General features: G+C 41.5%; 1 protein-coding gene across 14 annotated transcripts in view; it reads left to right on the top strand.

Annotated features, from left to right (window-relative positions):
* Positions 1–13,414, top strand: part of GPHN (gephyrin) — a 1,323,901-nt gene that overhangs the window by 1,091,476 nt on the left and 219,011 nt on the right. For 9 of the 14 annotated variants that reach the window (XM_069208894.1, XM_069208892.1, XM_069208890.1 and 6 more), the window contains one exon: positions 7,915–7,956. The exons of the other annotated variants lie outside the window; for them this stretch is intronic. In XM_069208894.1, the coding sequence (XP_069064995.1) occupies positions 7,915–7,956 (42 nt within the window). The remainder of the gene's footprint in view (positions 1–7,914; positions 7,957–13,414) is intronic. 14 annotated transcript variants of the gene reach the window in all.

Here is a 13,414-nt window from a genome sequence, read left to right as displayed (position 1 = left end):
AGAAAGCTCTGAGGCTTCGAAAGTGGGGGAAAAAAATATTGTTTCAGAATTTGCTGTGGAATAAATCGTGATTTTCACGAAACTCCCAATCTTGTAGCTGGCATTTTGTATTGATATTAGGGCACCATTTCTCCCCACAAAAATCCTGATTTTCATGAAAATAGTGATTTTTTATTTTTATTGATTTTTCTTTTTTTTTAAACCAAAAATAATGTTTTTTGAGAACACCTAGTAGGATGTAAGAGCTGGCACCCAAAACCCACTACACACTGCTTGTGTGGACTCTGTGAGGCTTGTGCCAAGGACTGTTCTTGTGTGTGTCGGTCATCCACAGCGAATTGGGGCAGGGCATGGTTTGAAGCTAGCTCCTGTGACCAACCCCTTCTCACGTGCAACAGAGTTTGAATGGCCGCAGAGATTTAAAGGAAAGTCCTGGCCATTGGCCAGACACTGTGGTCAACCCTTATTGCACAGCGCCATAGGCACTGGGAATATACCATGTAAATGTGGTACATCAAATGAAGCTCTAGAAATTTATTGTAAAAAGCAGTCAAGATTGGTTATGGTTCAGCATATTCAAGCCTGAAAAGGCCCTGAAATGTGCCATTTATGATATGCAAAACACACCATAACGCATACTCCCTGCCATGCTCAATACACCACTTTCCCAATGAGACAGGAAAAAGACTGTCTACCAAGAGCCAAACATACTATTTGTTGTGTGTGTTGCACACAATAACTGGAGAATTTCAGATTTGTGTCTGACGAACTTGCCTAAAACTGGGTTTTTTCAGTGAATGTAAATATATATTTGTATGTGTGTGTGTAGATAGGTAGGTTAGGACCTCGTTGCCATAGGATATAGATTTTTGGTTTGCTTAAAATTGGATGGATATGTGTGTACGTAGCTATAGTTAGGACCGTGTTTCCATAGCATGAAGATTTTTGGTTTGTTATAATTTTGGCGCCATTTGGTGAATCGTCACAAAACTATCCAAAAAAAGTTAATCCATCTCAGCTTATTCCTGGATTGTTTTGGGGTGATCCATTGTGCAAAGTCCCAAAATGCGATCTCCTCGTGCAGTTTGCCATGGGAAAATTAGATACAGCAACAGCCAAAATGGCTGAACAGATCTACACCAAATTTGGCAGAAAGGTAGATGTTGGACCAGAAAGCGTGCTTTTTATGGTCTGACTTGACAGAACAGCTGTCTGCAATTATGTGAACATCAGTAAAAGTTTTTTTTTGGCTCCACCCACATGTTAGGAGCCAGGAGTACATCTTTTAATTGGACAGAGGTTATGCGCTTCCGAAAAGAAGTGTGTGCCCACCACATAGCTGTGACCGTTTTGTTTATTTATCCAGCTGCCTGAGATTGAATGTTCAGGGGAACACTAATGACACTGTGATGCTACTAAAATATATTAACCAGATATCTTATGGTGTTTTCCCTCGCAGCAGCACAGATGGGAGGAGGGCAGTCATTAACCTACGTGGATTTTTAGGTCTGGCTTGACATGTGCATTCAAAAGCGTGACCTAATGACTTTGCCAATGCGTGTTGTAATCTGGGGTGAATCAGTTCAGTTATTCATAGAATTTAAAGTTTAAAATGTTTGTATATATCACTCTGCGAAGGATCCGCTGAGCCGACAGATCTAATAATAAGATTTGATTGGCTATCACCTCATCAGCAAAGATGTGGTAGCAACCATTTTAGGACTTGGGCCCTTATTTTGACTTTGTCGGGAGGCAGGATGACCGCATATGCGTCACTCCCTCTTGCGGTACCTATTAAGTGATTCCTTCTGGGCCGGTGGGAAATACACCACAACATTGAAGCCGGCTTGTAATCGAGCCGGTAGCAATGTTGCAGTGTGTCGGGTGTGACAGCACCTGTCGCTCTTTTCACTGTCCAAAAATCAGGCAGTGAAAAGCACGGACGGGGCTGTCCAGGGGGGCGCACTGCCCATGTAAAGTGCATGGGCAATGCAGAGGCCCCCATGGCACCCCCAGCACCTTGCTTCCGCCAGCCTTTGAATGGCAGTGGGACTGCCATGCAAAGGCTGGCGGAAAGGGGACTCGTAATCTGGCAGCTCTGCCTGGTGGATTGAGACCGACGGCACCGTCAGGCAGGCGGTGCCAGCGGTTGGACCGTGGCGTCTCCGCCACAGCCGTAATGTGGATGCTGGACCGCTGCTTTGGCGGCCCTGGGGGACTCATGACTGCCAGGTTCGTAATGAGGGCCTCAGTCTCCTGTCTTGAAAAACATATAGAGGATCAGGGTAGGGATACCCTGCCCCAAAAGGGGCCCAAAGCTTTTTTTATCTTTTTTTTTTTTTCTAGTCTGTACTGCAGCAGAAGGGGAGGGGGAAATGTCGTCCTTTACAAAAGTTTAAGCACCCCTCCCCCCAAGTTTGCCAGGAGCTTGCTGGGATTTTGATTTTAGCGAAGAGGGTGTGTGATGCTGCTTTTGAAGCATCTAGAGGCCCTGGGAACCCAGGCAGATTTGTTCATTTATGGGTGGGGATGTGCGGCCCCTCACTCCCCAAGCCTTACGCAGGCCCCAGAAACCCCACCCCCTAAAGCCCATTTGTTAATTTATGGGAGAGGCATGCAGTCGCCCTCTCTGATCCGCAGTGCAGCCAGTGCAGGAGCAAACATTTGATTTTGTTTTTTTTTCCTGTTCACAAGCAGAGTGAGAATCTGCACCTGCAGGGCGGTAGCATACTAGTAAACTGCTCCAGCCAGCACCTAGGATGACTGGTGGCTTGGATGCAGGCAGGGGATGCAGGAGCCCTAGGTGGCACCCAGCAGCCCCCAATATACCTAGTATATGTGAGTTCTACAGGAAGACGCAGGGACACCCTGCCAAAGCAAAAAAAGTTTCCAGCTGTCGCCAGGAGAGCCAGCATTGGCCTTGCAAGTCCTGGGGCTCTCTCACTGCCCATAGCATCCATGGTATATGTGGGTACCCATAAAAAAAAAAAGTGTCCAGCTCCCATTAGCATCTACATTGGGTGCTGGCCAGGGAGCTGAACCAGCAGGGGCCAGTGAGTCCTTGGGGCTCCCCTGTGAGCTCCAACAAAAAAAAGCTGTGGGTGTTCCTGGTGGGACCATGACACCCACAAAAAATATTTATGAAAAAGAATACAAGCACCTGGAGCTTTACAATTATTATTCACTGCTTATCGAAGGAATGCCACGATACCCTTTGTGGGTTAATTTGAATATATTCTGGTGTGTGGTGGTGCCCAAATCTGGGCAGGCACACCAGCAGCATTTTCGTAGGTGTAGTGGGGGGCTTCAGGGAGTATAGCAGCTCCCACAGAAATACTCTGTCTCCTTATGTTTCCTGAGGTCAAATTATAGTTTATTACTGCATAAGAGCCACATCAGGGGATGAACAAGACATGAGGAAAATACTGTTTACCGTCTCACACATTACATATTGCAATATTATAATTATTTTACTCATGAACACATTTCTGACGGTCATAAGGCCTTCTCAATTCGGTTTTATTGTACTGCTCAAATGTAGCCCCTTGCTTTCTGGTTTTGTTTAGAAACTTTTTTCTCAAACGTGAAAAATGCATTGCATAAACCAAATATATGCAGAGTTTAATGTGTTATTTATTACCATTGTTGAGTGGTAGGAGGGGGCCATGATGTCCCTCCCCTCACATGTGATATATATATATATATATATCACATACTCCAGTTGCTCAGAAGAAAAAAAACACAAAGATAAATTGGTTGGACTCCAACAATGGATATCTTTATTTAAGAAAGGGTGGTTTCAATGTGTTTCAGCTCCAGACCAACAGCTTCACCCATCTTCTATTTTAATAAAAAAGCAACACCCATGAGTGAAAATGAAACAAAAATATGGCCAGAATAGCATTTGAAAAAATGCTTCAGTACACACAAATCAATATTGTCCCTGCAAATATGTTCTTTAGCAGCATCACAGTTACAAGGGGATATTTTACCAATCAGTTGTGAAATTAATCTCTGAAACAGTATTTGTTAATTAAATTATTAATGTGTTTATAAATATGTCAATACACAATATCCTGCAAACTCACATCATGCCCTAGTGGGAAAATTCTTAATGCAGGGTCACAATAGATCCTTGACATAAATTCATACTCATAATGAAGCAATATATTAAAATGTATTAGAGTCCATCTTATTCCAAAATTGCCCTCACATGTGGCCTAGAATAACATATAAACTGGTGTTTGCCCAACAGTAAAAGGAAAACAATGGCTCACAAACATGCAACATTTTAAAAGAGGAGCACACAATATCAGTGCCAATAATTCAAATGGACTCGTGAATCAAGGCCATAAGTGTACCACTAACTCCATGTCAATGTTCATTCCTCCTTGGACCTTGGTTTGTAATTCGAATATATAATGAGATTCTGTCTGTCTTAAATCCTCTGACTCTAGCACCACCATGTATGTTGAACTCAGTTCTTTCAGTGCCCTATTCTTTCGAGTTCCCTGTTAAAGTGGTGTAATTTCTAGAAATGTCTGGCCACAGTATACAGTTGGCTACTTGTTTTATGTAAGGTGCTGGTTGCAATACAGTCCAACATCTTAGTGACACAGTGCATTTGTCCACTTGGTGTTTACCGCAATCCAAGAAAAACAAAACAATAACATCCAGCAGCGGAACACTATATTTGTTTCTGTGCCTTTGAAGTAGTGATGGATATTAAAACTTAACTGTATGTATGTGTCTTGCTACCCATAATTTGGGAGCAGCGATACGCTTTTCATTGAATAGGGTTGAGAGATGATTGAAGATACTGTACACCAAAGTGGGAAAAGTGTTTGGACTGAAGGGGTCTATTCTATGTTGGAGGTGAGAGATCAGACCCTATTTCCATGTTGAACGAAGTGTGCCTTGGGATTTATTTCAACCACCGAAGAGATGGAGAAAGTATAAACTTCTAAGAGATGTTTTTTCTGGTTCTCTGTTCATAATTGGAGAAAGCCAGGCTCTGTATTTCATTTGTTCTGCGGTTCTTTTAACATGTAACTTGGCAGTATGCTGGATCCTTCTGTTATGTGGCCTATAGAGAGCAATGATTGTCACCAAAAGGTGACACACTGTCTCTTGGGGATGATGTGAGTTTAGAAGGGTAGTACGTGGGAGAGGTGTGGTCCTATGGTTTCAGTCTGTCAATTAAATATACAGTAGTGGGGATGGCACTCTTCACTCTGGCCAGGTTGGCATCGGGAATGCTAGCAAACATGGTATTTCTGTAGTTAAGGTAGGTTTGGACTAGTGCTTGCCACAGCACTTGTGAAGTCCACTTTATTAAGAAAACATGCCTATTGCTTGCATTGCTTTCTGTGTTGCATACGATCTATGACTAAATGAAGGCTGTCCATTTGCCCACTGTTAAATTGGGCACTCGATCCATGTTTAATGAAAACACCTTTCTTTCAGAATTTGTAATACCCAAAGAGACGAGGAGGGATTGTATTTTTAACGAACTTGTATTTATTGAATTGAAGTGCTTTACTCTTTCATGAGTTTCACTTTGATTGTCTGTTAGTCCAGTCATAAAGTAGGAACTAATCACTCATACATAGTGAGAGTGTGCAGGAGCCCAGCTACCTCTCACCCACCTATTTTCCATGGCCTCTTTCCAGTGTAGGGAATGATGCAGGGAATGTATGTTTGAGGACCCTTAAATTACTACTTGCAAAGTAGAGAACAAAACGTCTTGATGGCTTCTGTTGACTTTTCGGAAGCATCACTTTAAGATGTGGCAGAGGAGGCTGTCCTGTAGGTGGTAGTTGTTCATTGTATTTTTCTTTCAAAGACGAGCTCTAGAAAATCAGTTATGGGCACTGACATGGGTCTTAGTAGTAGATCCAAGGCATCCACCCTTACCCTGAGCTTAAATACTCCACTCGTGGTCATTATCAAGGGGCCGCCTTCACATCCTTGCAAGCTGTTACGTAATACTCTCATAGCTCTCCTGCCTGAATTCTGACTCCAACCCGTGATGCTTTGCCTGTAAAAGTCATCTTGTTAAATCTCCAATGGTCACTTAGTAAGAAATTGAACACTTATATATTCTACTCATATTCTCCTGACAATTGTATTACCTGCTGCCTAGAGCTGTTCAGGTGAGGACCTGAAAACAGAGTTAGAATGATTGGAGCTTGGGAGTGGAGGAATGAGGAGTAGAGGCCAAAAGTAAAGTTGGAGAGCAATGATGTTTATTGGTACTTACAATGTCTCTAAATGAATTTGGAAGGGGGCATTGTTTTTCTAACTTCATTGAAGTGCCTCAATTGACCTTTAATCATCCCTAAGTCTTGGCTTACAGGTAGGTAATTACATATGCATTATTTGCATGCTGACTGGGTACATACATACTACCCACTATTCCTCTGTGTGTGTTTTCTGAAATAAATATGTATGTAAATGATCACAGGTATAGATTATTTATAATAAGTAATCTATAACTGTTACATTTTCTCAGATGGTAACCTGCTACTGATTCATTTACAAATGGAGTGCTATGCCTACTGTTAACTTCTCAAAACAAATATACAATCTTGTTGACAATTCCCAGTTGTAGATGAACAATAAAATTCTGCAATAAAATGTCTTCAGTCTGGCCAAGAAAGTATGGGAATGTCAGTAACCTGAAAATCTTTTTTTCCATTATCTTTATTTATTGCATGTTTCATTATAAGTCAGAAAACGACCCCGATGTATGTTTTTGTTGTGCGTTGAGGCCTTTCAGCCAATAAAAAAATTCACATTGAAGATGAGCTTCCCTGCCCACTCTTTAAGATTTTTTTCACATCCGTAGTAGTTCAGGAAATTGAACGAGTATGTTAAATAATGAAAACATTCCTCAGTATCATTTGTAGAAATTCATAGATATTGCGTGAAACAAAAATATCCACATGGTGCAAAATTTGTTTGGATGATGCCTGTAAGCTAGGATTTTGAAAAGATGTGGAATCGTCTAAAAAAAAAAAACATTCTTGCACTATAACATAATACAACCAAGCAACTGACAGATCATGGGGTTGACCACAGGTGTAGCAAGGAGAGTAACAATTGGCTAGCTGATGATTTTGAGAAGGGATTTGAAAATCTGCCACCCACACCTTTGACAAAAATCCAGATCTTGTTGGGTGCCAGAAGAGTTTTTAATAGACCCTCATTTTAGAAAAAAGGAACTTCTTATGAATAGTATTAAGGTGGAACCTTTTCCAAATTGTCAAATTTGAAATCTATTGCTTGCCACATTATGTACTCTTGTGTGCACATCATATTTTATAGCTTGCTGATGTAAACAACCTGCGCTTCCCAACAAGCAAATTAAACATTTCTTAATTCTTTTGAACATTTTTTGCAGCTGGAAGGAAACATTCAGGAAATGTTGAGTTGACATTCCCTGAAAGGTTATTTGCTTTTTTCTTATTATGATCTGGGAAGCAGAAGCATCAAGATATGAAGTAGAATTGTCATTTTATGGTACAAAAGTTGTGATGGAATATTTGAAGCAAAGGTGATATGCAGTACTGCACTATCTTAACGAATGTGTTTATTTGTCCGTGCGCAGGATGTGTCTGGGGAATGAAGGATGGCTTACATTGCGGATGGATGCTGTCTTTCAATCGCCTGCCTCGTTAATTCCAATAAATTATGATTTCTCTTTTATTTGGGAAAAAAAGCTTCCACCTTAAATTGCTTGTATTCTGGGATTAAAATAAATGAATAAATAAATTGTCTGCTAATGTGGTTATTAATGACAGCCCTGCTAACATGTCTCAGTGCTGGCACCCACCTGTTCAGAAAATCTTTGCCTTGGCACCATTTTCCCCTTTTAACAGTGTTTTCTTTTCCCCCCCACTGCACAACCAGGCTCGACTCCCTTCCTGCTCTTCCACCTATAGTGTTTCTGAGGTATACTTGCACGTGTTTATTTCCCATGGTCCACATGTTCACACTCTCACCTCCACCTTTGGTTTATATTTTTTGCTTTTCTTTTCTTATTTTGCTCTTCGCTGTGCACACGTGGGAAAAGCATTTTCTTTCTTTCTTTCCTAGAAGCAATCTTTGCATGCTCACCGTCAGTGTGTTTTCACTGTATTTGTTACTGAACATCACATGGCAATTGCACCCCAGTTATAGTGGGACTCGACTACTTTACTCATGGTTAGCGTGTTTAAAAAATGTACCTGTGTGAGTATTTTTTGATTCAAATGTAATTGCTTCTGCTGTGGAATTTCCTTGTGGACTGTTCCAGGCGAAAGGCAGAGGGGAAACTAGATTTCTGTTTATTGTAACCAATTCTATTCTAGTCAGCAAGTGTGCTTCATGATACAGGACCATAACATTCGTATGGTTCCCTAGTTTCATTCTGTTGAGTCCACGACATTGCTGATTACTTTCACAATAACAGGTACGTTGCACTGATGCGTGGTAACATCATGATCACATTCATATTCAGAACAAACTATAGAAAACAGTGCACTTTCCTGTGGCACTTAGCCCCTCTATGTGAGTGCCCCGGTCTTGGGTCGTAAAGCGGCACCCGGTAAATACCAGCGCTGCCAAGGGCGCCTAGTTTAATGCGCTGAGCTTGTCCCCGTTCCCAGCCACAAAAATTGCAGTGTGTGGTATTTTCCCTCCACTCACTCCTCCAGTTTTTACCTACTGGAATTATATGGGAAAATGGTGGTATTTCACATATATTGCAATCTCGTTTTAGATGCAAACTGCTGTGTGTGCTTGACTCAGGATCGCCGCGCCACTCATAATGAGGCCTTTACCATTTTCTGTTTCGCGGCTCCCAGGTCATCATCTGATCATTGGCCCCAGTTGGACCAGTGCAGCTCCAAGCCTACCCTCTGAAGGCCCAAGCATTGTACAGCCACTTAGAACAAACACCCTGCCCTAATTAAAAGGGGATGAAAGATGTCTCCAATGCCAAATAAGCCGAGGTAGTGGGGAAGCCCGTTAGGAGGGTACCAGTTAGCCTGACCCTTTGCAGGGGTCTGGGGGATTGCCTGTAATCGTAGCTCCGCGCAGGCCGAGCTTAGTGGCGGCTTAAAGTGCACTCTGAGGAGCTCAGTAACAGCCCATCTGCATGGTAATTGCGGATCTGTAAAATTAAAAGCTAATGATAAGGCTCTGCTCTTGTACAGTCGAAGAGCCAGCCTTGTTTCCCCCAGCCCCAGGGATGTGTTGCCACAGCAGTTAATGAGAAAAACACTATTATTTTCCTGGCCCAATTCCTAAACTGAACTGCGAGTGCCTTGGTGCGCTTAAACATGATGGAATGTTACTCCCAGATCCAAACTCAGAAGTAGAAGAGCTCTTGTAAGCAAACAATATGCACACATATTAGGGGCAGGTAAGATCTCCGGGCAGGTGTACAGAATGTCCTCCTGTAAATCTGTGCTTGACATTCTTCCACAGAGTAGTAAAGCACAGTTGCTAAACTGACAGTAGTAGTAAAACTGGCCGGCGTGTGGGCAGCGGGGCCTACAATATTCCAGTCAGAATTCCAGCCATCATGTATCTTGTAAGATGGCCTACCTCGGTGCAAATTGCTAATCAGTTAGTAAAGGAGTTTAATAAAAAGTATTTTTTTTTTACAGAGGTACCTTTGATTAAGGGCGTTTGCTTACATCAGTGCGTGACAGAGTAACCGCATAGTATTACTTCCAATACTTACAATTTGTGAATCCGCACCCGTATGTCAGGGACAGCAGGCCTCCCCATTACTCCAATCGGGTGTTACCAGCGTGCTGAGCACGTGAAGGAAGAGTTTGTCATTTTACACAGAGGTTGGGAAGGGCTGAGGTCAGTCCGGAGATCTACAAGGAGCCCCAATATCAGAGCTTAGAAAGAGCAAAAGTTGGGTATGACACAGGGTAGATTTAATTACCAGCAGTAGGTTTGCATTTCAGCCTAATGTGCAGTATGGGATTGGACTGTGTATTTTCTGCAGTTAGTTTGCAGGCCATGAATAGTTTCAGGCCTGTTTTTTCCCTCTGCTGAACAGGCTTCGTGTGACATCATCATCTGTAAGTCCTTTGAAATACTTTTACCCCTTCATCACCTGTGTTTGTGATGATTAGTGATGAAATAAGCAAAACTGCATCTAATTTTACCCTCCAACGCAGTTGGCCACTTCATTGTGTTCTCCTCAAGACTTATGTTTATTGAGTTAGTTCATTCTGGATGATCTAGTACATTACTGATTGGAACGGTCACTTTTCACAGATCCTAGAGTGTCAAACTGGGCTTCACTAAAGGAGGCGCTACCACCATCCCCTTCATTCACAAGCAGTAAACACAGCTGTTCAGGGAGATGGCAGATCCTGAGACGCAGATGTATGGTACCAATGCTTCTTGTACAAGAGCCCTGTAACTGATGGCTGATGTCATTCAGCACCCTGACAGTTTGATTGCATTAATATTAATATTCACTATAGCTATTACAAACTGTTTAACACTGCAGTTTTCTTGCATTTTAGTTATTGTAAATAACCGATAGCACTATAACCCAAGCTCATTGTACTCAGTGTATTGCCCCTGGAAGGTTAAAGGCTGATATCAGAGTTTACATTTGTGATCTGCAGGAGTGGGCTGTTAGCTCACTGAGCCACTTTCCCAGCAGGTCTTTCCCTTGTCATGTTCTTAGAGATGAGAAGGGCCACGTGTATTGATAGTTGACACATCTTCCCGGGTACTGCGTCCTTTTGTAGATCTATAATCTGTTCCTGCAGTGATTATGCCGTTTGTGAACAATTTCACTTTCTCATTTCTCACAATGGCAGTTTTTCTGAAGACTGTACAATAACGGATTATTCACATTAACGATGCAGAAGCTTATCATTTTACAGGATCACTTTTTTAAACACCACTGGCATGTCAAATGCGCTCATTTTCATCATAGCCATAACCGGAGTAGAAAATCGGGAGCATATTTCACCCAATCATTGTGTGCCTAAAAAGAGCGTTTATGGTGCATGGTGAAATTTGCTTGGACAAGAACTGAAAAGGGAATGGCTTAACAAATTAATTTTAGCAAAGTGTCTACTAGATGTTTTGAACATTTGACATATGTGGCCGGGATGGAATCATCTATTTAGGGAGCGTGTCTGGAGACAGCTCATGCTTTGTAGGAGGGGTCCAACCTGCGCAATGTTAAATTTATTATCAGAAAACCCATTGCCAGTTCAAGTTGGTATTTGTTGTCTCAGTGCCATTTTACGGGCCTCTGTTGAACCTTATTAAAAGATGTATAAAGTTCTGAAACATATTAAAGCGTGACGAAAGCCATATCAACATCTTGCAGCCATTTTTGCAACGTGCTTTGATAGCAGATGTTAAGAACTTATGGGAGGAATAGAAGTGGGAGAGAGACTAGAGGTTTTACAGGCCCTATCTCAGCTCCAACAAACCCTAATTGACAATTTCGTTAATAGTCAAGACAAAAGTCTTGCAGGATACCTTTAATTCACCTTTACACAGTATGCGCCAAATCCAAGTTTTAAATCAACCAAAGATCTAAGAGGATGTAAAAAAAAAAAAGTCATGCCAATGCAGTATGATTAGGACATACACACATAGTAACATTTAATCGTTCGGTTTCAGGGTGGAAAACTGGTTCACTATAAATACTCTTCAAAATATCTTCTAAATCCTACTACAGGTCTCTTATAGTAGGTCTTGGATAATGGGCAAAATGGATCATGATTTTATTACATCCGTGTACGGTTTGAAGACTGACCCAGGAGACACAGTTAGCTTAGCAGTCCGTTTTTCTTGGAGCTGGGTCAGCCCCAATGAAACTCACCTAGAGCGATACCAAAGAAGAAAATGGCCCCTCCGACAGAAGAAGTTTATATATGGGTGCACCCATCCGCGTAGTAGTTTCTCCTGGCTGATTCTCAAGATTCAGGATTTTTGGAACCCAAAACTGCAGCTCTAGGACATGTGCGATATCTGTCAATTGTTACACAAATCCTCCTGGGGAGATTCCCGTGAAAAACCTTTGGAAAGACAAAATAAAAAGAACTGGTTTATGATTCGTATCCTTGTAAAGAGTCCATAAACAAACAGACCATGTAATGCCATATTCATATCAGATTGCGGGGTTCACCTAGAAAGGTGACCTGCATCTAAGTGGCAAAACACTTAAAATATTGTAAGAGTTTATATTTGTTTATAAGTGTCAAAACGCTTACAATATATCAGAGTTGATGCTGCCTCAGCATATCTGAGGCAGAGTTGTCTACCTCTGAAACAATGCCTACTATTGATTGAATGGTAACTTTTTATAAACGTTTTGTTTTAGCATAGCTCTCAGAAGACTCTGTAGATGATAAGTCTGTCAGTTGCTGTGTTTATTGCAGAAGAGTGTTTTCAGTGACAGAAAATTGTCAGAAAGCCCACACCCTTATCTGATTGTGTGCCCCTACCACTAAATGCTTGGATTGTTCTAAACAAAATTGGGCATTAGAAGCTTTCGATAGGCACCATACATCATATGCGACATACATGGCTCAGCCTTCTTAGCATTGGCTACAGATGATGATGGGGAGCGAGACATACACTTCAATAGTCTGCTACATACCTTCCCCAAACCAAAACAAGTTAAAGTCGAAACAATCTGTATTCGGCTGTCATGCAGCTATAAAAGAGAAAATAAATAAGTTGAATAAATACATAAAAATGCCCAAGATATAACCACTATTATTCTAGTGAAATCATCAATGTTCAGTGTACATAAGACGATTAAAACAGACATAAAACTATGCGATGTTTCTTAAAGTGCACGGTGCATCAGCTGGAGTCACTACAGTAAACAATTCAGTAATAACTTAAGTAGATTAAAAAAAAAACACCGATCGAAGGCTTGATCAGGGTGCATTGAGGATCTTGAACATACAGCTGCCTGTGAAAAAAGAGCTCACATAGAAGCAAGTTTTAAAAAGAGTGATAATTGTATGCAGTATGTCAGTCCACAGGATTTAATAAAGAATGTTAAGGTTATATTTCTGATAAAAACCACAGAAAAAAATAAAATGGAGCATAATCTGTTTAGAGAGGTTATTGCAGGGGCAAACAAGTAAATCCACATATTCTGGAAACCTAGTGGGAAACATAGTAAATATTTGATTGTATTGGCAAGCAGGCAAAAAAGTAAAGAACATTCCCACCTACCCTTTCTGCCTTGTAGATAGTTACCTGTGGTGTTTCCAGGGTTCATGGACAAGTAGCTGGCGGTAGATGACTTTAAAACTTCTGTGCCTAACCGTTTCTCTTGGGCACCAGTTAGCAGTAAATTTTGAACTTGCTTCTTGCCCATAGCAGCACATGATTCAACACTAGTAAAAGCCTCTGC

This window comes from Pleurodeles waltl, chromosome 9 (genome assembly GCF_031143425.1).
Source record: "Pleurodeles waltl isolate 20211129_DDA chromosome 9, aPleWal1.hap1.20221129, whole genome shotgun sequence".
NCBI classification, from domain to species: Eukaryota; Metazoa; Chordata; class Amphibia; order Caudata; family Salamandridae; genus Pleurodeles; species Pleurodeles waltl.
The sequence above is the reverse complement of the archived record's forward strand: the minus strand, read 5'-3'. Positions and strand labels throughout refer to the sequence as shown.